This window comes from Varanus komodoensis, unplaced genomic scaffold (genome assembly GCF_004798865.1).
Source record: "Varanus komodoensis strain SLA01 unplaced genomic scaffold, ASM479886v1 scaffold14_1, whole genome shotgun sequence".
Lineage (NCBI taxonomy): Eukaryota > Metazoa > Chordata > Lepidosauria > Squamata > Varanidae > Varanus > Varanus komodoensis.
Genome location: NW_025335438.1, coordinates 15843339 through 15870264, shown reverse-complemented (window position 1 = coordinate 15870264; position 26926 = coordinate 15843339). Strand labels below are relative to the sequence as shown.

Here is a 26926-nt window from a genome sequence, read left to right as displayed (position 1 = left end):
TGATGGCTAACAGAGCTTGCACTGGGTGTGCCACTATTACCACCAAAACTTCCCCAATAGCTAATTTCCTGGCTTCGTCCACCCACAGGGCTGTGGCTGCACAGACTGTTTCCTCCATCCTTTTAATGCCAGCCCTCTCTTTGACTTCCCTTCCTCAGTAAATACTGCAGTAGCAAATAAAAAAATGCTCCTATTCACCATGGCCTCATAAACTTTTTCTTTAGCTCTCTCCATAGGGTGCCTGAGCCCTTCAAGAGATGGGCAGCATCATTTGCACATCATTCCAAGTTGAGTGATAAAACATAGGAACAAAGTGAGTTAGAAAGGGGTCCTCCCCTGATCATCGAGTCTGACCCCATTTCAGTCAACTCCGTTCCTATAATCCAGAACATGTGGTTGTCCAAACTTCTTCACTGATGGGCCTCAACCACCTCCCATGAAACCCATCCCATTTTCTGGGGGTTCCTGACCCTCAGAGATTATCTTTTAACACTTAACCTGAAATCTAGTTCCTGGAGTTTTGTTTTATTCAAATACATTCTGCCCTTCTGGCATTAGTCCAATTAGTGCTTTGAAACAAACTTATCACCTTTTCAGTATCCTCTGGACAAACTAGGATTCTGATTGTTTTAATTTTACAACTCGGAGGTGGCCAATGGTTGTTAAACACATACAAAAACATAAACACAAACCCCGGCAGAACCTGCCACAGTGGCATCTGCCCTTTCTTGCTGTTAAGTTATGGCCTGCTCACTTTCAAGTCTAATGCAATAAATTCTTGCAGGGAGAGGCATCATGCCCCCCCCTTTTTTTCTTTCCACAAAGTGTTCAGTTTTCCTTCCAGGCCTCACAAGCACCCACTGCCTTTGCTTTTAGACATAAATTAGTATTGGTCCTCCTCCTTAGCTTCATCTCTACCTACCCATCCAATGCCTTTTACCAAAAATCCCAGTCTGGCTAGGAGATCTCTCCGTGCCAAGTTACAAATTTGCCCCCACAGTACAAAATCACACAACGGTTTCACCATGCTCATGTTTTACCTGAGCAGGTTCAAATATTTTCACTTTTACCAGATTACCTCCCACTCCTTGAGTCATCAATTCCCCTTTTCCCCAATTGCATTCCATTTGGAATCATACTCATTGTGGAGCAGATAGCTCCAGAGCCTACCATAAATACCATGTCTTTCCCAAATGGTTCCACTTTCAAATTTATCAAAGGATCCCAGTGGGTCCTCCTATGAGGAGACCCCTGACCTTCCTAATCTTTGTCCATATTCATGGAAGAAATCAACCTCTCCCCTCCCCTCAGCTCAGGGCATTCTCATTTAAAGTACCCAACTTTTCCACATTGATAGCATCCTGCGCTTAATCCTTCATTCATTCGCCACACCTTAGGTGTGGGCTGAAATCCTCTTCCTCGACTTCATCCTCTACCTGACTTACTCCCATTTCCTCTATTGCCACTACATTCCATCCTTTGAGTCCATTTTTCCTCATCCTCTCTCCTTGCATACACTTTCTGTGCCTCTCTCAACAAATCTTCCAACGTCCTTGCCTCTCTTCCATCTAACACCTGCAACTTCTGTTCTGCCTAATATCCTCCCCTGCCTTCCCTGCAAACTGACACTTCTGCAATATCTATCTAATGGGCTGGATTCCTGAATCCAGTTGCCCAATTTTTATATTTTTTTAATCTGTTGCTTCAGTCTCTCCAGCCACTCAGATGGAGTATCATCTTTCTTTTATTCCAAAGTCTTATGTACATTAAGAGACTGAGGTACTGCTTCTTTGATTCCCTAGATCATATACTCTAATAATTCCCAATTCTCCCTTCTAGAAAACAGCACAGAGCATCTCCTGCTCTGTTGATATTTTCTCTGTTTCAAACATTTCTAGCTGCCTGTTGGATCAAACTCAATTCTTCACCAGAAAACAAAATACAAGCAAGCAAGCAAGCAGGCAGGCAGGCAGGCAGGCAGACAAACAAAAATAGCTTGTAGTTCCTGCCTAAAAGGTTTCACCTCTGCAGCAGTCAGAGGGGACTCCACAAACCCAAATTCTCCCATTGCCAAAGTACCTGCCCAAAAGGGGCCATAATATGATTTTAGGACCAATCAGCAAAACCTCCCCCTGTAAGCCATGGCTAAGTTTTTTTGTACGATGGGATTTCCATCCTTGTCCCATTTATAATCTGGTTCCTGCAAGATATAGGTTGGTCAGACCTTTCTGCAGTACTTAATCATTTGAGTCTTGTTTAAAAAAAATGTCCAATTAATCAGATAGGGTTTATCCCACTCTTTTAATAAAAATCCTAATGGGGAGTGTACCAGTATTTCTTGTTGGGATTTAATCTCTTTAGTGGGCTTTGTATTTTTAGAACCCATCCTTTCTTACTCTGTCTTCTATTAGTTATGTCCCACAATCACTCTCCATTTGCTTGGTACCGTTCCGGCCGCTCCCCTCGCAGGGACACGGAATCGCGTACTAGGTCCTCCACACTCGTGCGTCCATTTGGACTTCTCTTTCACGCTCCGGGACCTCACACTCACACACTTATTACAACACAATTATTACATATTTTTACCAGCGGTTTTATTTTCCTAGGCTTAGGAACTGATCACTCAGCAGTTCCAGTTTACCTGGTGAGACTATCCCGACCTGATCACACAGCGTGTCGGTTAACCCACCCTTAGGATGCCGCACCAGTGGGGCTATTATGACTCTCCGTGGTCTTTTATCACATCTGGCCGGACTGTCCTCTTGACCACCCCAGTGAGATTAATACCGACCCGATCACACAGTGTTTCGGTTAACTCACCTGGGCCTGTGCACAGAGTTGCCTGGTTGAAAACTCTTCAAACCTAGGTCCTAACTGCTGTTTCTGAGTTGCAGCCACCCGGATCCTTGTCCCTATATTGTTCGGCTCAGGCAGTCGACGGAGGAGCCGATGACAGACTCACAACCGGCTGCCAAACTCGGCGGGGCACCTCCAGATTGTTCCTCCTCGCCTCTTCCGAAAGATGCCATGAGCCCCACATTGGGCGCCAATTGTGAGATTTAAAACTCTTTGAGACAGGATTCGAGTGGGTACAAGCAGTTCATTCCATACAAAAAGCGTTTGCAAAGGCTGGCTCAATGCCTCAGTAGTCTGAGAAACAAAGAGCAATCTTTTACTGTTTACAAGAGATTTTATACATTCCTTTCCCTGATGCTCAACACTATCCCTGCTTCGCCATTGGCTGGTTACTAAAAAGTCACAATCTTCCCCATCCACCTATATCATACTACTCCTTAATATGTTCCCCCCTCCCGGCTCATACATCCCATGTTCATGCTAATGAGCCAATTACCTATTAGAGGTGTGTCATTTACTATTTATGAACCTATTATGCGTGCGCAGTACCTTCTAAGAGGTCAACAGGCCGAAGTGGCCTTGAAAATCCTTACTTGATGGCAAAATGTTTAAATCTTGTGGGGAGGATGAGACAATGAAAACAGGCCTTTATTCATTCTAAAAGATACAGATTTTACACTTTAGAAAGAACAATCCTTCACTCATATTTTAAAAAATACAGACTTTACACTTCCTACACCACTCTGAACAGGAAAAAGATGGCCCATCTTTTCAGTGCAATGGAAGATTGTATAGTCCTAATTGCAGTAGTCATGCTCTCTTGGGAGTGTTTACGGACATTCTAGAGCGGTCTAGAAGCTACATGGGCAAGGGCGGGGGGCTACAGGGAGGAAATCCATTCTGTCAGTTGTTTTCCTTCCACTGATGGAACAGCAGCATTGGATCCAGGCCTTTTCCTTTGATATCTGCAGCTCGTATTTCGACTGTTCTATAGATATAAAAGGTTTAATTTCTTCCTTCTGCTCAAAAACTCATTTCTTTAGGTTATTCATTCAATCTGCCCCGTTACTTTTATACCTTAGTACCTGTATAGGGCAGAATTTTTGCATTTTTTTATTCATGAAATCCAATAATAATTTTCATCTTTTGGTTCTGAACTAACATTTTATTTATTGTTATTTCTGTATTTAATTGATGTACTGCCTTTGAACAAAAATACTGCACAAGGCAGGTAACTAATAAAACTAAGGGCAAAAAAACCAACAACACTAGAACAACACTGAGACACCATCATAAACAACAAATAGATGAAATATTCAGGAAGATTTTCCTTGAGATCAGTGATGCTGGTTTGTAAGTACTGATTTAAAGATCAGTACATTAAAAACCTGAGTTATGCTGGAAAGCAACTCTATGACACTGTATTAAAATAATTTAGCAGTAAACTGCAGCAAGAGCATGTCCAAATCCTGATGTTATGCCTATACAACTATGTATATTATACACTACATTTAACTTGTCAGATGCTTCATTAGCATCCTTGACTCTAAATTGCCAACAAAGATACTGTGCATTCAATATATTCACATTATTTTAATACTCCTATTTTGTAATACTATACTCGCTCAGGAGTAAGTCCTCTTTAATGTATAGGTTTTCCTTCTAAATAAATATAGTTAGCATTGTGGTTTTAAAATAACAAGTGCAGTTATTTTAAATATTACCACCTAAAAGACCCAATATTGATTGATAATTTGTTGTTCAGTGTGCACATACATGAAGTACATACTGAAGTGTTCATTTGTGGAACATACAAAAAAACTTCCAAGTTTGGATGACACAACTCATCATGATTAAATAACTCCTAGAACAAGACATAGGTTGCGAGGGTGCTTTGTTGCCACCCTGTGAGAAGCTAAGTATTATTGATGACATTGCAACCCATTGTGGCTAGTTATCCATGGTGTCTTGTCATATTATGTGAACTCAGTTGATACATCCTTCCATTCTATTAGGAGCACTAAGCAGAATGTCTAGAATATAACCCATTAAAATGTAACTTAGAGAAGTGGAATTGAGAAAACATGATAAAGAATATAATGATATTCTGTTGCAGTTTCAAATTATCTGATTTTGTGTGCTCTACACAAATTGATCTATTATCAAAATAGAAGAAAATCTACCAAAATTGTTTTATTATTCTCCCCTATCCCATACTTCAAACACTGTTCAAAGGAAGGTATACCAAAATCTAAAAGTCTGCTTTTATTTAGACTCTAGGAAGTTTTGCAGTTATGAGGATCTATTTAAGGTGATATTATTTTTGTATGGGACAGTTGGTAGAAGTGGATTTATGAAATTTATCTTGTAAACCTCTCGTGAGCCTACACAGGTAAGATGCGTGTGTATGTGTGTGTATTGCAGGACTAAGCATCATGAATGAGTCTAGCATGGCATCTAAACTGCCGAGACTTTCCCTGGCTACAAGTCCACAAATGTACTTACAATATATAGACTATTATGAGTACCTCTTCAGACATTTTTATAAACTGCAAGAAATATATGAGCGATTAAAAGATACAATTCCAAAAAACAGACCGCCATGAAAGACGCCAATTTAAGGAAACAACATAAACAATAGTAACTTGTGTGCTCAAGTGAAGCATCTTTTTAATTTTGAGTAATGAAGATGTCAAGCCAAATGCTAGAGTAGTTTAACTTAATTAGGTGTCCTATTTTTCCAGGCAGCCTTTCATTTCCCATTGAAAACTCAGCTTGTATGCAAGGCAGCAAGAGCAATTTTGTCTGTAATGAATACCTCTGGGATTTCACAGAGTAATCATTTGAATGCTATAGTGAATATGGGTTTGATAACTAGTTTGGACTTGTTCAGATGCCAGACATCATGCGACTAACTAGAGTAATCTATAGCATGCTATCATTATTGTTTCACTGGGTCAGGGGTCAGTAGCTCAAACTGACTTTACAGGAGGAAGCTTTGCCATAAGGAATAGGGTCATAGTAGTTTGCCTAATAAGTGTTTAAAATACTTTAATGCCCACGGATAGACCAGGACAAGAATCTTATTGACGAAGTTCATTCAGTATTTCCCATGGTTACTGCTCTTTATCTTGCCACTGTTGCCCTGGGAAGTTGCCTAGAAGGAACCTAAATTTGAAAATACCAGTAAGCTGTTTTGCACATGGAATACGAAATTGGCATACAATGGACAGCTTACTAGCTATCTATTACCCATCCAAAGGTATGCTGTTTCCTCTGCAGTATGGAAGGGTAGACATTACAAATGAAGAAGAAATAACCTCAGTGCTGTACCTGAACATTTATTATTATGTGATTGATTTCCTGTTTGTTTTCCTTCTCTTTCATTATTTCTGTATTATTGATTAATAGAGAAGCCAGCTACTGTAGCTGATAAGGACAAAACAACACATTATAGATGACATACAGTATTTAAAAAGGTCATACCTTTTTAATGATGTATGGCCTATTAAAGAATATAAAAATTCTGCTTGGATTAAAATAAAAAGGGAATGTACCAAACTACAGTATGAAACCTGTAGTTTGGTACAACTAAGGACAAAAACAAAAGCTGGACTCTGGCCACAAAACCAATCCATGAATAACTATAAAACAAAATTAAACCCCACATTCTAATCTTAACATGGCAGTATGAGAAGTGGAAGGGAGAATGAGAAAAACATCCTCTATTAGAAGAGCAATAAATTTCGACCTTCAGGTGTATGCTTCACTCTTTTTGAGCCTGACATTGAAGAAAATTAATTTTTAAGCTAAAATTTAGGCACTGGTTAGATGCTAACAGTTACATGGGTCAATCTGTCCAGATGCTTATCAAAATGGACAATGGCCACTCAGTGGGGCAGTATTCTTCTGGTTAAGTTTACCTATTCAGTAATCAGAGTCAATGAACCCTTGACCAAAAGAGGTCATTTTCTCCAGCTTCTAGAAGATACACACTTCTGAAAAGAACCTCACATCAAGGGAGGAATTTTGGCTCCATGACTTCCTTTAACACAATGACACTATGAGAATCTGATAGGAAGTATGCACAGACTGTGTTATACTGCCATGTAGAAAAGGGAAGAGAAAAATCTCTGATGTGTGCTAAGGTCCATGCCATTCTAAATATCATCATGCTGTTAGTCAAATATTAATGAAAATGCCCTGTTTTACTGTTTGATAATTACTATGCAGATAGTGAAAATATTTTAGAAGGTGCCTGGGATGCATAGCATTATACCACATTATTTGTCACCAAGAATACAATATTTACATATATAAAATATACACAAGCCTAGGAGCATCAAACAGTCTTTTGGGACAAGCTAAAAGAATATCATTAATTTTTATGGTATAGTTATACTTTCGACTCATTTCCAAGGATGGCTTTCTGTGGAAATTATTTCAGAACTAGAATTATGCTGTTTGCTTGCAGCAACATCACAGAACAGTAGTGAGCCATATGTTGCTACTTAGCAGCTTAGCACAGAAGTCCCAAAGCATGTACCAATTTGAAAACTGAACAGGAATGATAATTGTCAAGTGATGCTATGAGGCAAGTTATCTTGAATTACCAAGTTATGCAGATGTCTGATGTTCTACTTTTCAAGATTGATGGAGAAGTTTTTATGTATGTGAGCCTAAAGGTGATAAATTGATTTTAAAAGCCTTATAATAAGGCACAATGATGCTTCTGTGAATACGAAGATATTATAACAAACAGAAGGAATGTGAATTTCAGTTTTCTTAGCACATTAATTTTATTTCTCAGGCTGAAATTTAAATTCACGAAGAGAAGCATGTTCATTTTTTATCCGTAGTATTTTACTTTCTGGTCATACCAGACTGTACATAATAGTAGAAATAGACTATTAAAATATAACTATTTTGGAGAATTCATTTAAAATTTAATAGTGTGTGATACAATATATGGGTATTCAACAATTAAAGGAGCATTTTAGTGTCCTTTGGGGAATCCTCAACACATTCCTGTTTGTTGACAGAAGTTGCATAAAATCTGTAACCTTCCTTTTCACATATCTTTAAAAATACCAAGAAAGTGATTTAAACATATGTATGGCACATAGCATATCATCAGAAGGAAAATGGCTCTCTGTTGGAAAACGTGGAAGTGCATTCTTTATTCAAAATGATAAGACAGACATAATGATTCTCTGAAAGGTAGCAGCTGCTTTGTAACAGCAATCATTCAGAGAGTTTGTACTTTACAATTTCAAACAAATTCAATTAGTCCTTGTGCTTGAAAGCCCTTAAGGCAAGAACAAGATGATGCTTGGTTGCTTTAATCTAACAGTACTGCTAGACTTGTCAAGACAGGATTTGGTTGTAAAGAATCTTCCCTACCCCCAACTTTTTATCAAACTGTTCATTTCAGAGCTACTTAACTGAACATAGGATAGTCTTGGCCAAACTGACTCAATTATACAGGTTAATTCTTCCAAAAGTCATCGTGAATGAATTCAGCAAACAGCTCAGGAATAATGGTTTGGGATCACTTTCTTTTCAGACAGATGTATATTGAACAATATGGCCATGCTTAAGGGTGGTTACAGAAAGAAAACATGCAGTTATAAATTAAAATATGTACACCTACCCATAAATTAAATATGGATAGGTGTACAGGACAGCTGTTGGGAGCTCTGCAAACTGTGTGCCACCAATGTGGGTGGAGAGGGAGGTGACTTTCATCAATTTCCCCCTCCCCACTGTGTGCGCATAAATCTGTTCTGCAGGATTGTGGTATCTTTCAGAATACTCTTTGAGGTGGCACTGGGCACCTCAGAAAACAGAAGGTGTCAGTAATTTACCTGCTGTTTCAAGCAGGGGGCTTATGCTTAATCCTAGATCTATTTGTCAACAAATGGAACTCTTTCCAATCCTATGATTCCGTGCCCTTGCCTGAAAGGAACTCTTAAAATAGTTTCAGCAGAAATGAAGGAGTAATATGCTGTGATCATATGCTTTTTAAAGACAGATTTTATAAAGATTGCACTTTGACCTAGTCAAGTTAAGCGTGGTTAAGCAATTAAAGAAACAAAATAAATGTGTAAATTATACCATTTCAAAAGCATAAATGACAGCTATAGAACACCATGACTCCATGAATATATCTTAGACTAGTGTCATTTTCCAAGGGAACTCATTCCTGCTTAATACAGATGTCAGATAATTAAAAACAGATTTTATAATAATGTAAATAATATTAAACCATTAAATGATCAAAACCACAAATTGCCAGAAAGCTTAAAAGTGGCATCAGCATCCATGTTCTTATTGCTTTAATTTCTTCATGGAAACACTGCTACGTTTTAGTTGCGAATTACCTCTTTATATAGAGTTATTTGGGCAAAATCCTATTGCAATGCCCAGACTCCCTGGATTCAGAGACTTATAGTCATCCTATACAGAGAGAAAGAGAAGGAGTGGAAACTATTTTCACCTCCCTGTCTTTACCACCCATCCAGCATTTTCAATCAGACAGACTTTTTGTACATATAGCTGGAGAGTTTCAGAGAGAAAACCAAGTAGCATGGAAAAGCATCAGGATAGGCTGTGTGCTGACCTCACCAGCCTCCTTCCTCTCATCCCCTGCAACCCCCCCCCCCCCGCACATGAACCTGTTTTCCTGACCTAAGACAAGAGCCAATGTGGTTCTTTCCACACTGGCTGCAAACAGGTGGGGGTCTGGAGGAAAACTTCTGATTCCCAGCTTCAGAGTTAGGAGCAGAGTTGGCAGCCTCAGAGCTGGAATCTCAACCCTCCTATGGCCATTCAGGGGCCATAGGATTGCTCCCTTAATCCACCTTATCTAAACTACCAGAACATTTTATTGTGTACCCACCTATTTATTTATTCATTTCTTTACCATCTTCTGAGAACCAACTAAGGCCACTTATAGGAATTAAAAATATGATAAGTGTAGATACAATGAAACACTCAAAACAACTTTCAAACAGGAATGTAAAAAGCCAAATTAAAAAGTGCTTCTTGACCCGCTTCCTGAATGAAGATGAAGTGTTGACCTGTTACCTATTGGAACAGGTATATGTTGTATGTGTGGAACATTTATGGCAATCTTATACTCCTAAGAAAATGCCAGTAAAATGCCAACATTGACAGCTACCAAATGTTACATTATAGCATTTTTCAAAGTTTATCCACAATTCCTGAAGAGTCTATAATTAAATATAATTATGTAAAAGCCTACACTTTATTGATAATATTCTTGAAAAGGATTCTATAAATTGTATCTGTAAACATTCAAACAGGTGGAGTATTTACTCCAGACCTGACAAGAGGCCCTGTAGCAGCAGAGTAAACAGGGTACAGCCAAGTTACCAAGAGAAATGGAAGAGTACTCATTCCAGCTGCTGCAGTTGTGCCAACAGTACTACACATAGGCAAGGGAAAATTTGGAAGAAGTTGCTGTCCAGATCTGGGTGAGGAAATGCTGTCAGATTACCCACCATAAAAGCACTTAGGGGCAAAGTATTTTCCCTGGCCCTGGTACAGGGAGGACTGACAGCAGGGAAGCCCTTCCTACAACTGGACAGTACAAGCCTATTGTTCAGGTTGCCTTACTGGGTCTACTGGTAATATTGCTGAATGCAGCAGCAATCCAAATTCAAATACCTCTGATCTTTTATCTGATTATCAGGGGCAAGTATCTGAGGGGGCAAGTATAGTTGCATTTCTGAAATGTATCTTTGGGGAGCTGGGGGTGATTAGCCTAGTTATGCACTGGTGGGTACATGCTTTTGCACCATTAGATCTGAGGATCAGGCAACAGATAAATGTAATACAAGCACTCCCTGGATTATGAGAATTCCATTCTTGAGAAAGCAGAAATTCATCTTTAAGTTGAATTTGTAATTAAGTCAGATCATGTACAGTTAAGCCCACCACATTTATTGGGATCAGGATACTTGTGAAGGTGTACAGATTGTGAATATCTCTATCCTCCCTGCCCAAACTCACCAGTGCCTCCCTCTTTAAAGCAAGAAATGCCAAAGAGATTTCCTGCTCCAGGTGGGTAGGGCAGTGAGACATCTTTGGAGGTCTCTCTCTCTCTCCTTTGGCTTCCTCACTCTCTATGGTGATGCCTTGCAGGCCTTCCCTCTCTCTCATTCCCCCCCCCCCCCCCCCCCCATTATTTTCTACAGCAATTCTTTTAAAAAATTAATAGGCTTTATGGAAGTTGATTTTCTTGGACCTTATTAGCAGCTTTTAATACCACTTACAATGATATCCTTCTGGATAGGTTTATTTGGTTGTGTCTTGGAGGCACTGTATGGTGGTAGCTCTATTTATACTTAGAATTTGCAGTTTCAGAAGGTGCTACTGGTGAATTCTTGGTCTTCCTTGTGGCATTTACACAGTGGAGTTTTAAGAAGCCCTGGTATTATCCTATATTGTTTAGCATTGGCATGGCTGGGGGAGGTCATCCAGAGATATAGACTAAAGAATTACCAATATGTGGTTAAAATCCAATTCTGACTCTGCATTTAATCTAATCCATGCTCTGAATCAATGCCTGGATGAGGATCAATAAACTCAGTCCAGAGAGAATGGAAGTTATGTTAGTGAGCCCTGTTGGACAGTGTTTTTTGCCCTGTTGGACAGTGTTCAGCATGTTTTAGAGGAGGCTGCATAACCTCTTAGGCACCCAGTTTACATCACTGGAGTTGGCCTGGCTAAAAACACTTTCTATCAGCTTAGGCCAATGTACCAGTTGTGATTCTATTTGAACAGAGGTAGTCTTACTACAGTTATTCATATTCCAGTAACTTCTTTTCATTTTGGTTTGGTTACTACAATGTGTAATATGTGCGTCTGCCTTTGAAAATAGTCCATAAACTTCATTATATAACACTACTGCATTGTGATGCACAGTACCTTTTAGTTCATTTCAGAGCCCAATTCAAAGTGCAGATATTACATTTAAAAGTCCTAAATGGCTTAGGATCAGGTTACCTGTATGCACTTATTTTAACTCTAGCTCACCTTCTGAGACCCTTCTCTAAATGCCATCTATGAATGAGGTGACATAGGAGATTGTAGCCTACCTACCCAAAACTGGCAGTTAAGGAAGCTTATAGAACCAGTCAAAATCAATTAAAACAATATATTAAAATGCAATCATATATAGCAACTCTAGAAAAATGCTATTGAAAACAGTTCACAACCTACCAGTTTGACTTACAAGTTAAAGGCCTTCTTAAATAAAGCAGTCTTTGCTTGTGGAAAGACACCAAAGAGGGAACAAACCTAGTTTCTGTTGAGAAGGTGTACTTATATATACTCCATATATATATATATATATATATATGTATGTATGTATGTATTCATGATAAGTATTCCAAGTAAGAATAGGAAACTAATTAAATAATAAAACTAATCTCTTCACCACATTAAAAAAAAGAATAAAACAATTGTTCTAAGCCCAAACAAGTCTGTATATAAGTAAAGCAATTTGTGGCACCTGTGGCTTATAATGATTAACTTGTCTGTAGTCAGATAACCAAATAGCATGCACCTGTAAAGACTATTTCCTAAAGGTAAAACAACTGCTCTGGAATGAGCATGCTGGCAAAACAGCTGCTTGCATTCTGGAGAGCAAACGAGGTAGTATCTTCAACAACTGCCAACTCCGGTGTTTTATCAGTGCTATCTCATTAGCTGAAAACAAGGCATAAATGCTTTGTTTATAAATTATGATTATTTCTGATTGCAGCAGTTACTGATAGTGCCACTCATTTGCAATGCAATTCTTTGGATTTGTTTAATTACAATTTGAAACAAGGCAGAGAAGATTAATTAACCCACCTGGCTGACTGGCACATACTCCTGGCTCGGCTCTGTCATACTCATATACATGTTTTCACCGTCAAACTACAAATAAAAATAAATAAATGAATACAGATACAATAAAATCAACTTTTAATGTTTCTAGCATCAAGTCACAAACAGTAGCCATTAAAAATTTATAGCTTGGATTGAAAGATGTGTAAGTGTACATGTGTATCCCATCTTTGATGTTCCTGCTGTCATACTTATTGACCCTGGATGTCAGTGATTAGGAGTAATTAGTGATCTAGTAATTATAGCAAGCAATGAATGGTTTCTTCTCATCTGCAATCTGTTTTAAAACAAAATGGCTCATTCTGTGTACCATATATTCATATTGCTATTAGTGGTAATGAAGTAGTAAGTGCATTGAACCTTTTTTGACTAGTAAAGGAAAAAACATGAGAAAGTACTAAAATATCTCTTATTAGATTCTATGTTTCAGTCATTATAAGCAACAACCTCAAAACAAATCTTGCCTTAATGAAATATTTGTTTAGAAAATAAAAATGCATCATATTTGAAAAGGAAAACCATATTAGTAAAAAACAAAAGATATATAACAATATTTTGCTTGATGGGGTGAAGTTAAATCACTACTATAATTGAAATCACAATTTCAGCAAAATGGTAGAATTGACAACTTTTCTACTGTTAAAATAGATGTGTGACAAAATTCCATAAACCCAATGTAGAATTACAAGTACAGAGTGAGGTTCAAGAGAGTGGCAGCAGACAAAATAAAAAATGAACAAAGATACACTCCCCTTCCACACACAAACAGTACTGTGGAAAAGAAGCAAGTGCATATGCTATTTTCCATACATGCTCCTCAGTCAAACCTGTAATTCCAGAAGGATGCAATATATACAAAACACAGGATGCTTAATTTTGTCATTTTAGTTTGCCAGAGTTACCTAGCAAGTCATTATGTTAGCATTTCTATAATATCCTAAGAAACTCCCTTGCTATATTCAGTACCTCTCCTGATATTGCAGTCCAAGTCATATTAATTTATATTCAATGCTCTACTTTAAATCTACTTCTAAAGGTTTAGGTAATTCTTAGTATTTTCTCACAGGATTTTTAAAAGAAGGTTAACAGTGGAATACTCTTAAGTACATTATAGTGAGTAGATTTACTCTTTCATGCATGTCCTGTTCACAGTGGTGCAAAGAGAGAGCTCCAGAGAATTAGGGTCTAAGGAAAAAGCTTGCTGAATGGGGAAATGCAAAGCAGGAACTGCTGCATGTATGTTGTTCCAGCAATACGTAGCTAGAATGGAAGCATTTCCAAACCATATTTAAAGCTCAGCTGTACTTAGGAATGGCCTATGCATCAACAGTAGGCCACTGAATAGAACATTCCTAAAGTACAACTTGCTCATGAGTACATCTTTATCCATGAGGAAATCTTATTCCTAGGTGGTACTTTTGTGCCTGACAACTGGAATCTTTAGACATCTATGCTTTTGAGGATAGGTGGCCACTCAGCAGTGCTGGTTCTGTGGTTTTGAAGGTCCTTGGGTAAGACATTCTCAGTGGGTCCCCTCCTTCAGTGAATCTACCTTCTCACTCTCATTGGCACCTGCTGTTCTTGATTCTTCATTATCTCTCTTCTGTTTGCTTCATAGGAAGAGAGCTGGTAAGCTAGTAAACAGTAAAGTATTCTGCTCCTCCTCACTACATGGTTATTTGGACTAACTCAAGAGCTGAGTGGACAAACAGGCTACAGTGGCAAAGAGGAGAAACAACTGGATGCTACTGTAATCAATCCACCCCTGTTGGGAAGTGGGCCGTCTGCAGGTGCCCAACTATGCCTGACATTTACCCTGTGGTTTGGTCTTTTTCTTATCCTGCAGGATACTTGTAAGGAAGGGCTGCTGGCCACCTCTTGCAAGAATTGAGGGAAATAAACAGGTATACTAACAGTGTGATCCTGTATCTATCTACTTAGAAGTATGTCTCATTGAGTTCAATGGGTAGATTTGGATAATATTGCAGCTTTAATTACAAAGCTAAATTAAGCTTTTATGGCTGGTTACATGCAATTTTGGGGGTCTGCAAAGCTGGCTTTTTAGGGAACAATTCTGTACTCGTATTCTGGGAATACACCCACTGATCCCCATATGACTTATTTTTGAGTAGACATGTAGAGGATTGCACTGTTAATGACCTTGATAATAATTTAGATGTGAAGAATTTATAGATACTCTTTCTGAATTTAAATGAGACTCTGGCTAGATATCAGGAAAACTTTCAGACTGTTAGAACAGTGCAACAATGAAACCAATTACCTAGAAAGGTCATGGGATCCCCACAGCAGAAGCATTCAAGAGACTGTTGGACAGCCATTTGTCAGGAATGCCTAAACCTGGAGTCCTGCATTGAGCAGGGAATTAGACTTGATGGCCTTATAGGCTCCTTCCAGCTCTACTAGTCGATGATTTTAGCATTTCTTGTCCTCTTTTCTCGAGCCATACTGTTCTCAAACTGTAGCCAACTCTAGGTTTGACGGAGTTCTAAACAAAGGACTCTTTGATGGGACTCCTCCACTGGTAAGTACTCTCAGGCTTGTCTGGTGGCAGCTGCTGGGACCTGATTTCCCAATGCAGACACATACTTTTCATTAAAGTATTTCACTTCATTAAAGTATTTTACTGCAGTAATTCCAGTAATTAGCTCCAAGCTTTGGTAGTACCAATAAAGATCTACAGATAGATCAACTGATAATAATGTACAGATGATTAGTTTGCAGTTTCAGTAAAAACAACAAGCTTTCCAGGTCCAAAGCTATTACTCCCAGCCCTAAAATCTACAGCCCATTCTTCTGGTTTAAATACAGGACAGTAGACATGGAAAATCACTAGGTAATATACTGCCTAGTACAAAACACGGCCCTAGACAATCACCACATGTCCATTGATTTAGATCAAAACAAAATTTACATATCTAGCAATTATGTATTTGCATACTTAAATGCCATAAATATATTATCTATTTATTTATACACATATTTATAGGCCACCTATAACTGCTGAGGCCTTCCTAGGTAGCTTACAATAGAAATAAAGAAATGTATTTCCAAATAAAAATCCTTTCAACTTACCTGAAGCTGACATTTATAAACCACTTTATTTGCCATACCCATTAACCAAGGAAAAAGTCCCCCCCCCCCAAACACAGAGAGAATTTGGATTTATGTCTATGTAGGATTATACTGTTAATAGTCTAGAATTGAACCGTCAACTTATTTATTTAAATTTCCTTATATATCATCTGATTATTATAAAATCTCAAGGCAATTTACATAAAACCCTCAATTGATATCAATCCCAAAATTCTTAAATTGAAGTCCTTTGGCTTAACTGGTATCTTTTTTAAATATGGACTTACCATGCCTTATATAGTTTTATGACACTGAGCTTCTATGTCTGATTTTCCAAGTGCTATGCTAATGCTTTGTGATAGTTTTGAAAACTGTTATGTGAGAATTAATCTAGTATTTCCACATGATAAATTACTTCTGACAAAGTTTCTTTTCACATTAAATACGTACTGCATGAGCAGTTGTGTGAAACCAACAAGATAAAAGCCACAGAATTCACTGACATGGTTTCTAATGTATCTTGAAGCATATGAAGGATTCTATACTCTTTGTAAATGAATTAGTCCATATATAGTTAAAACTGTGCCCTAAATCAGATTTTTACCTGAAATATTAATGTCAGGCAGTAGAAAATCTTCCTTACCAAATAACAAAATATTTGGCAAAGCACAGGGATATTTTCACCAACAATTTAGGCTGCAATCATTTATATATTTACCAGGGAATAAAATCTAGTAAAGCTTACTTCTGAGTAAATATCCATTAACAGTTCAATCCTGTATATGTCTACTCACAGATACATCACTTAATTCAGTGGTGAATTACTTACTATCAAGTGAGGGAGTATAGAACTGTGGCTTAAATCAGGTTTTTAAGACAAATTGCTTAGATTATAGAAAATTTTGTATCATGAAACAACTTATCTCCATTGTGCATTACAACCAAAGTTTCCAACTGTTCAAACAGTGAAAAACTGGTATCAGCTCTGAAACAACTACTGAGAAAAAGCATTGCTAATGTTAAAAATTCCCTTCAGCGTTTAAAAGCAGTAATTTTGAAGAAATAAAACCCAAACAGATATTATGTTGATATTTATAGACCAATTTAACTTACCCAGTCAAGTTTTACTGTAAAAGAACATAAAATTTCAGAGACATGATAATGCAAATATAAGGCATAGAAAAGGCCAGTATATAATAGAGTACCCTGCAATGTAATACAGTAGAGTAGAATTTGAAGAGGAGGAAAATCACATGAAACTATTAAAATGGGAAACTATCCTACCCATTACATGTAGAGCAATAGAAAATCAAGGATGAGATAAGGATAAGGGAAAAAGTAAACCTATGAGCAAAGTACCAAAACAAAACATTTTTCTAGAGTTGGTGCTGTTATTTTACACTTTTTGAGGAGTGCTGCTGATACATATGGGATGCTAAGGAAAACCCTTTTGTACACTATCTTGGAGGGATTTGGAAGGTAGTCTAGAAATACCTTAAGGGTTCATTTCTAGGGCTGTCTAGATGGCCATGGGAGGCCCTGAGGCTTGGAGAGTTGCTTCAAGGCTGGGGCTGGGTATCCAAAGTGAGGGAACTGCCCTTGCAGCTGACACAGAAAAAGGGATCCCACTAGGTTTCTGAAGTCATAAAGCAACCTTGGAAGTGGCAATTTGGGGATTTCATTCAATAAGGAGGGACTGAAACAGATCCTGCCAGTATATGAAGCATTTGGGTGGTGCCTCAGCTTCCCCTCCTCACACTCCAACTCATCTAAGTCCCATGCAGGATGAGAAGTGTGGAGGCAATGGATTTCAGAGGATTAAAGAAAACCTTATAGAATTATGCTGTCAATGAATAAATAAATGAATAGCTGTATGCACAAAATTCAACTCTATCCACTCCTACTTTTGGGACAGAAGATGAAGAAGAAGGAATAGTGAAATCTATATATGTGTGCAACTATACACAGGCACAATTATAGCTATCTTATTTTATGCACATAATTTTCAAAAGGTAAAAGGCATAACTGGCCTTAAAAATCAAGCAGCAGACCATTAATGTCTTGATCCTGATAAATGAAATGATAGTCCTTATCCAAGTATCATCCCATCTTCACTTCAGTTTCCAGTATATGGGGCTTTGGATTTACACTTTGACATATGTTTCCAGTTAGAGAAAATTATATTACAAGAACAGAGCTAAGAAGAACGTAATTCTGATGGCAATTATATTTTCCGGTTTTGGCTTCTAATGGCTCTGCGAACTGGAGTTTCCAGGAGACGTACCAGTGTTTAAAAAGATACAATCTTTTTATGTACCCTTCCCCAGTAAATGTTGTTTTACTTCCCTAATAAACAGGTCTAAATAGTTGTCTTCAGCTTTTGAACATGTTATCAAACTCTAGGCATGAAACAGCTTGGTCCAATGTGCGATAATTTCACTGCCAAAAAACATCTGAAAAACTGCTGTGAAAACTAACCATTTATATTACGTACTGGTTACTACATGCTAAACCAAGTTTTAAGAGAGGAACCAGTAATTAAAGCAGGATTAAAGACAGAGTTAAATTAAAGACAGAGTTATAAGCCCAGACCAGGCATGCCCAATTGCGACCCGTTTTCAAATTTCGAGCGGCCCGCAGCCTCTTCTCCCCGCCGGCTCAGCCTGTCACTCATCCCCGCAGGCCGGCGTTTTTCCCTTCACCACACAGCGGTTCCCACAGCTGTCCCCTGCTCCCTCCTGCTCCTTCAAGGCTGGTGGTTATATTTCACCAGAAGATGGCAGTAGACCTGAGTCAGCACTCTCGCCACGTGGCCCTTGTGACACAAGGCTTGTGTGCCCATTTCTAAAATGGCAACTGTGACTAAAAAAAGGAAAGTTGACAGCGAGGGCCGCTGCGTCCAGGACAAGTGGAAATTGGAGTATTTTTTCACTGAAATACGAAACAACTGTGTCTGCCTAATTTGCCAAGAGACTGTGGCTGTTTTCAAGGAATTCAATATCAAGAGGCACTATGAGACGAAACATGCTAACTACAACAAGCTAACTGGGAACGAACACAGCGAAAAATTGAAGGAACTGGAAGCTGCTTTAAGGGCACAGCAGCGCTTTTTCACAAGAGCCCGTGAGTCAAATGAAAATGCCACAAAGGCGAGCTACGAGGTGGCAACGCTGATTGCCAAGCACTGCAAACCTTTTACTGAGGGTGAATTTATTAAAGACTGTGTGATGAAAATGGTGGAGAAAATTTGTCCTGAGAAGAAGCAAGAGTTTGCCAATGTTTGCCTGGCTCGTAACACTGTGGTACAGAGAACTGAAGACATTTCATCTGATATTAAGAGACAGTTAGAGGCAAAAGGAGTGGAGTTTGACTTTTTTTCGTTAGCCTGCTACGAAAGCACAGATGCATCTGACACCACTCAGTTATTGATTTTTTTGAGAGGAGTGGACAATGACATGAACATGAGTGAAGAGCTACTTGACCTCCAGAGCCTTAAAGACCAAACAAGAGGAACAGATTTATTTGTTTCTGTTTGTTCCGCCGTAAATGACATGAAACTACCATGGAATAAAGTCACTGGGATTATTATGGATGGCACACCTGCCATGGCTGGCAAGCAAAGTGGATTATCAACCCTAGTCTGTAACAAAGTCAGCGAAGAAGGAGGCAAAGCTATAAAACTCCACTGTATTATTCACCAACACGTTCTCTGTGCCAAAAATCTGAAATATGATCATGTTATGAAACCGGTGATGAAGGCTATTAATTATATTCCTTCCAAAGTCCTGTGCCACCACCAGTTTCAACAGTTTCTACTCGACATCCAGGCTGAATACGGGGATGTTGTGTATCACAACGAGGTAAGATGGCTCAGTCGGGGGTCTGCACTGCAGCGCTTCTACTCTCTTAGGGAGGAAATCGGACAATTCTTGGCAAAAAAGGGACAACCGATGCCAGAGCTATCTGATCCTGTTTGGCTGGCTGATTTTGGATTTTTAGTTGACATAACACGACATCTGAATGTGCTGAACACGAGCCTTCAGGAACAAAATGCAGTGGTAAGCCACATATCAAAGCCGTTGGGACCAAGCGGCTACTTTTCCAAAGGCACCTATCACAAACGCAGCCCAATACCACACATTTCCCATCGCTGCAGGAAATAATGACCAGTTTTCCACAGAACAATATGAGTGCGCAAATAAGGAGGTATGAAGCAGACATCTCATCACTGGCTGAGGAGTTTCGACAGCGCTTTTGGGATTTTGCAGCTATTGAAAAGGCAATCACACTTTGTTCATCTCCTTTCTCTGTGGACCCTGATGACGCTCCAGACCACCTGCAGCTGGAGCTCAATGAGCTGCAGTGTGACGCCGAGTGTCGCAGTCAGCACCAACAGCTCCCTCTTGTCAACTTTTACCGCCAGCTGGATAAAGACAGGTTCCAAGAGATTTGAACATTTGCTAAGAAAATGCTGAGCTTGTTTGATTCGACATACTTGTGCGAGAAGACATTCTCGGTTATGAACATTAACAAGAACCGCGTGAGGACGAGACTAAGTGACTTTCACCTGTGTGACATCTTGCACATCAAAACCACTGTTTTTGAGCCAGACCTGGCCTATATAATGCAGTCGAGATCTCAGTATCACCCTTCACATTAGTGCAGTTAAGTTATTTGTTTAGTCTTACATAAAATAGTTCATTTGCATTTAATGTTAATGGTTCAAAGAATGTCAGGCTGAATGGTCGGCCCCCACACATTTTCACCTCACCGAATCTGGTCCTCCTTGCAAAAAGTTTGGACACCCCTGGCCTAGACTCTTTAGGATGCCCTTGCATTTTAAGGCTGATAGCACAGAGGTACTAGTAGTACACCTTACAGGAATTGGGTAAAGCATACAAGAGTCACCTACAGTGGCTGAGCTGACCCTGCAATTTTATAGTATATAAAATGCGGTTCATCTGTTTTTTGGACTGCAACACCAAGGCAGAAGAAGCAGCTACCATTTGTTGTTTGACTGTCAAAGAATACAATGGCATCTGTGACTTCTCTTGTACCAACAGGTGAAAGGAAAGCAGCTCTCCTGAGGCTTTGTAATACATCCAAGCAAGTCTTGCCTTAGCCATGCATCTGGCCTTAAACTGTAGGCACTAACCCTAACCTAAATTACATTGTGCTAAGATAAGCTACCTATAGTGTTATGTCAGTAGAGTTTGCTAGCATGAAAGATTTAATGGGAAACCCATGATGCAAGCAAACTCTATTGACTCTTCACTGGAAGTAGCTTACACCAGTGAACATAATTTACATTCACACTAGTGACCAATAAGCTATTGCCTCAGGTCCATTAAACCTTAAAATGTTTATTTTCCAGTATTATGGTAGCTGAGGTGGAAATATTTTCTAAGAGGAAATGACAGGGGCTGTAAACCCCATGAAACTGGATAGAGCAAGAAAAGAGGTAAATAAGTGTGATGGCAGGATAATTGTTAGGCAGGTCACAGTAATTAAGCAGACAGGTTTAACTTCTGTGAATCACAGGTAATGATGGAATTCAACTTTAGGGAGAAGGTGCTACCTTTTAGCACAGTAAACGTAAATAAACCTAAAACCATATAAATGCTTTAAAATGAAGAGTATCTTTATGAGTCTTTCTTTATCATTGTATGTCCTCAAGCGATGGCCACAAAATGTAACTTGTCCTATAAAAGCCGATTTCTACAAAATATGAGATCCTGTTATAATAATTATACCAATATACTAATTTTAGCTAAGTAGTAAATACTTTTTGATTACTTAAGCTGACTGAAGAAGACAGAACTTTAGAATGGATATCCCCCAACTTTTATATACATCTATTATTTTTGGTCTTTATGACTGATTCATTTAAAATGGTGTTTATCAATTACAACTAACCTTATATATAACAGGAAAACTTCAGCATTTTATTATAAAGCACCACATTACAAAATTAAAACAGAAACAAGAAGAAACCACAAAACAAGATCACCTGCTGCTTTATCTGTGTTTCCACTGGGGTTGCTTTTGTTTTTAGCCATTTTTATCTGTTACTAATCCTGCAAAATCCTTTAAAGTGTAGTCATTTAAAAAACTAAAATAAAACTCAGATGCAGAATGAACAATTTCTAGATATCCTAATGACCGCAAAGGGTAACATTTGGAATTCAGAATAGTAAAACATGGATTAAGTGAAGATAGATTGCAGAAGTAAATCATCTACTGATTAAACTAAAGGGTAAAAATGATCTTGTTACAGAAAGTTGAAACCATTGCAACTAAAAACAGAACAGCTCTGTAAACGGTATGTCATTATAAAACTGAAACAGTCTCTTCTAACTCAGCAAGACAGTATATTATTTACAGAAATTTCCAAATTTAGAGATGATCAAGAAAAAAAGTTAAATGTAAGGCCTTCTTTCTGGCAAAACATCTAAAAATCCCAGCTTTCACTCTAAAATAGAAATACCATCTTATGAAAGATCAAACAGAACTGCTATGGCACTGGAAACATTACCAATAGGCCCAGGTGTTAACCCCATCACATGTTCTACAGAATAGCTGTTTGTGGCTGCTGTGACTGGTGGGCCTGAAAGTGCTCATAATATTGATGATGGAAGCAATTATGATGATTATGTCCTTACAGCAACCATTCTTACGGAAGTCATAGTAGCAGAAAGCAAGCCTTGGCTTTTTTAAAATAAAACATTGCTAGGTGAACAGCCCACAGAAGCAGTTTTTAAAAGTGCAAGAAAATGGCCAGCTATTGATTCCATCAAAGATCCTTTCCTTCAACTTATCAGTCACCCAAATCTGGCCCCAAGAATATCTTCAGGTCCAAAAGTCAGTTTCTCACAAATTCAGCATCTACCCAGATATGCTACCATTTATTTCTGCTCAATCTATTTTATCTGTTCCAGGTCCAAAAGAAAGATTTTTCTACTCTTCTCATCTCTACCTCTCCTCTTACCACTCCCTGTCCACACAACAGAGGGGGAATAAACTTTTACCTTAAAAAATATTAATGGAGGGCAGAAGAAAAGAGGTATTCAGATAGGCCAGTACTTGTGCCACTAATAATAGGTACAGAAGACAAGGAGCCTTCTGGTGAAACTTTTGATAGCCTAGAAATAAAAGATTCCTTAAATATCTTGCATCTCAAGATACTGTTGAAAAGGCACATATACAGCCATCCATTAAGATGTTGAAAAGCCGGTACAGGGTTGAGCTGGATGTTCTTTCCATTCACTCAGAATGGGATTGTTATTTGGTGTGAAGGCTGGATTATAGCTCTGATTAAAAATCTGGGATGTCTAGAGGGGGAATGTATGGTGAGGGAAGCTATTCTGTGAACATTACATATGCTACAGGGTCACTTCCAAGTCTAGGATGCCTGTTTTCTAAAACTGGTTCAGCTAAGATAGCTTATCACCAGTTCTAGGCAGCCTGCTAATTGACTCTCAGGCCAAGATTTGAAAGTTCAGGGACTGCCCTTCAATTTGTCCATTTACTGAACTACAGGGTCCTCTGCATCCTATTCTAACCCTTCTCCAGCTTCTCCACTTAAACAAAGGCATTTGGAATTCTCACAGCAGCTGTGTAAGTGAGAAGAGAAATGTGAACAAATGTTTTTCATGTGCATTTAGCATCTTTAAAGGAGAGTTGGAACAGGGATGTATGACCCTTTTGCTTTTGCTTGCAAAACGTGAGCATACCATGTTCAAAGAACTGAACATGAGCATATATCTGCCAAAAATATTCACAAATTGATAAATATGTGCTTGCATTGGTCTCATTCCTGATTCCAAATTCAATTGTGCAAATTTTGCTAACATGACGTAATTTGCTTTGTACACTGAATCAGCCCAACAGGAGTCTTTGGAAGAACTTGTGTAAATTTGGGGACATCTGTGCAGATCTAACAATCAGTCACTGCCCAGTTTACATAATTTTTCATTTGCACAAAGAGAATAGGAATCAGAAATGCAAATATACTTGAACATGAGATGAGCAATAGGATGATGTTAAGAGAATCCTGGTGATCTTGGACAAAGCTCCTTCACCCCTCCTTAACTGGGATACCAACCCAGCGGTTAGATAATAGGTGGTTTGGTATAAATCAATATTACATTTTTGAAAAGAGAATAATAATATTACAGTTCTCACCACACATACTTGGGAGTAAGTCCCATTGAACTCCATGGGACTTCCTTCAGAGCAGAAATTCCACTAATTCTGTAACTGCCCCAAAGTGTTGCAGAACACCTAGAACAATTGTAGTCAGCTTAATTCAAGAAAGTGACTCACTGTGATGCATCAGTGCTTCTTCTACCGATCCAAGGAGAAGAATGGGTGGTTTTCTTATTGCTAATGGGAACAATATGGCAGCTCTTTTTGAAGGATTTTCCTACCCAGCTGGGGGATTGTTTCAAACCATATTTGTTGTTAAGTGTCATCATCTCCAATTTATGGTGATCCTATTAACAAAAGACCTCCAAAATGTCCTGTTAGTAACAACCCTGCTCAGCTCCTTTAAATACAATGCTGTGGCTTCCTTTAAAGGTTCAGTCCATCTCATGTTTGAGCAGCCAGTTATAAAAATGAAGCTTCCCAGGAGGGTTTCTACTCCAGCAGTGGCATGGGATGCTAGAAAGGCAGAATGGCAGAGAAGGTGCCACTCATGGGTGCTTGTTTCTCCACTCACAGCTCGATTAGATACACGTTATACACACAAAGAGTGTTCCAGAGCTTGAAAGTAGAACCAGAACTGGGCTCAAGCCTTCAACATAGCATGCTTCCATAGGTCTGCCCCCAATGTCTGTGCTTGAACCTTGGTCTGCTAGCACTGAGGCTGGCCCAAGGAAGGAACCCCATAGCTTGCAGAACTATACTGATACCTCTCTTGGGAAGTTAGATCAATCCCATTCATTTCAAGCAGACAGTTAACACATTTTAGTTCAGTTCAGCTTTTAAGAATATTCAAATTAGGCTTGGTTCCACTTGCTGGGATTTTTGCAAATTCCTTAGCTGTGGGTTTGTTTTAATGTGTGGTATTGTACTTCATCTTGGAGGTCCTACTAGGGCTGAAAGCTGCTCTATAGATATTCTAATTAATAACCAAAAGCAAAGTGTGCTGGTGGATGTGTGCAAGTCAGAAAACCTTTCAGATGTTGCTTTTCAAATTAACTTGTTTCCTGTGAAAATCTAGGCAAGTTGAATGTTTGGTCAAACGTGCAATACAAGCAGAATTAATTTTTAAGCCACCCAACAGAGGTCAAGCCCCATAACTGCACCACATTTCACTCATTTCTTATACCTTTGACAGAAGTTAATACAATATTTTGGAGAGGTTGTAAGTCTCTTTAGCTTTCTGCCTTGAGCTGCATGTGTCAGTGCTTGACTGAGTCTCAGAATTATTATGGCCTCTCTGTGCAGTGTATGGCTGAATGAAGATGCAGCACTGAGCACAGCAGGATCAGACTAAGTAGAAGAGAAGGAAAGTCCAGACAGAGACATAGTGAATATATCAAAGACACCACAGGGTGGGCTACCACATTGTCTCATGTGAGCCTGTGGGCATGCAAAGGTGAACTATGCATGCTCTCTGTGGGATTTCATCTTCCTTTGACCTTGAGGGTTAAATGCATTTTTAAAAGAGCACTGAAGTCCCGAAACACTGAATAAATTGTTTATTGAATATAGAGACAAAACTGATCAGACACACATTTGAAGAAGGCAGTCAACACTAAAACCTCTTCCCAATTCAGATAGACATACTCAAACTTTCAAGAATGGATTAGCCTTATTGAATTCCAAGTACTTGGTGATGAACCTTTCATTTCATTCCTTACACAGAATTAGTGTGAGAAAAAACTAATGCATTTTATTTAAACTACATTTGAGATCAATACATTACAAAAATACATTTGAAGAACACGAACAAACCGACCTTTCTGCCATCTTTATTTGTAAAACCAAGCTCTGCTTCAGTAGGCACCCATATGAACAGCTACTTTAAGAAGGATGACCTTGTCTGCTGTGAACAATCTCACTTTGGAACAGAGGAACAGTCCCTCTTTGCTTTCCTTTCAGAAAGATGTAAAAACATTTTTTAATCTTGCATTTGGGATTTCCCCTTAGAAGCATGTTTTTGACAAGCTCATGTTTTTCTTATTTTATCTGCAGTTCTGAAAGGCAGCTCATAAATGTATTAAATAATAAATACATAAAGAAATAAAATATTGTTGCATTATTAATTATCCTTGTTGTTGTAAGTCATTTTAAAATATATGTTGGAAAAAGGGCATATATATTATAAAATAAGCAAAAGAGTAGTCAATAAAATGCTAAACTTATATCCAAAGGTACTACCATGTATTTCAGCTCCTTAAAACAAACTGCTACCCCCTTAGTACAATTAATTTGGTGGGACCAGTCACCTGATTGACAACCAAAAAGTTGGTGCTTTTCACATTTGTGGACTATGACATCATAGATGTATTCCTCAGATACTCTTTGTTTGTGTTTTTAATAACCTAGAAAATGGCATTGATGTTATGTTGTATATGGTAGAAATGAAGATATATTTATTTGAAAATATAAAAACCAAAAAAATCAGTTATAAAACACACAAAAATCAATGCATTTTTGGAACTTTTGGATAAAAGGCATTGATATTATATCCTGTGAAGGTGTGGCATAGCATAAATTACACATGCATAGAAAGATAGAAACAGAGCGAGTCAGAAGGGGCCTCCCGAGCCATCTAGTCTGACCTCCAGCACCAGCCAGCTCCGCTCACGACATGCTCACCATGTGCACGTCCAGCCTATCCTTGAACATCCACACCGAAGGGGCCTCAACGACCTCTCGTGGAAGCCCATTCCACACCCTCGGGGTCCTAACTGTCAGGAAGTGCTTCCTGGCATCCAAATGGAACCTTGGCTCCCTGAGCTTTGCTCCATTGGAGCACGTCCTGCCTTCCTCTGCATGGGAGAACAGGTCTCTACCCATCTCCATGTGACATCCCCTCACATAC

General features: G+C 38.7%; 1 protein-coding gene across 2 annotated transcripts in view; it reads right to left on the bottom strand.

Annotated features, from left to right (window-relative positions):
• TOX (thymocyte selection associated high mobility group box) overlaps positions 1 to 26926 on the bottom strand; it is a 257804-nt gene that overhangs the window by 114446 nt on the left and 116432 nt on the right. For both annotated transcript variants that reach the window (XM_044424442.1, XM_044424443.1), the window contains exon 2: positions 12742 to 12807. In XM_044424442.1, coding sequence (XP_044280377.1) covers positions 12742 to 12807 — 66 coding nt within the window. The remainder of the gene's footprint in view (positions 1 to 12741; positions 12808 to 26926) is intronic.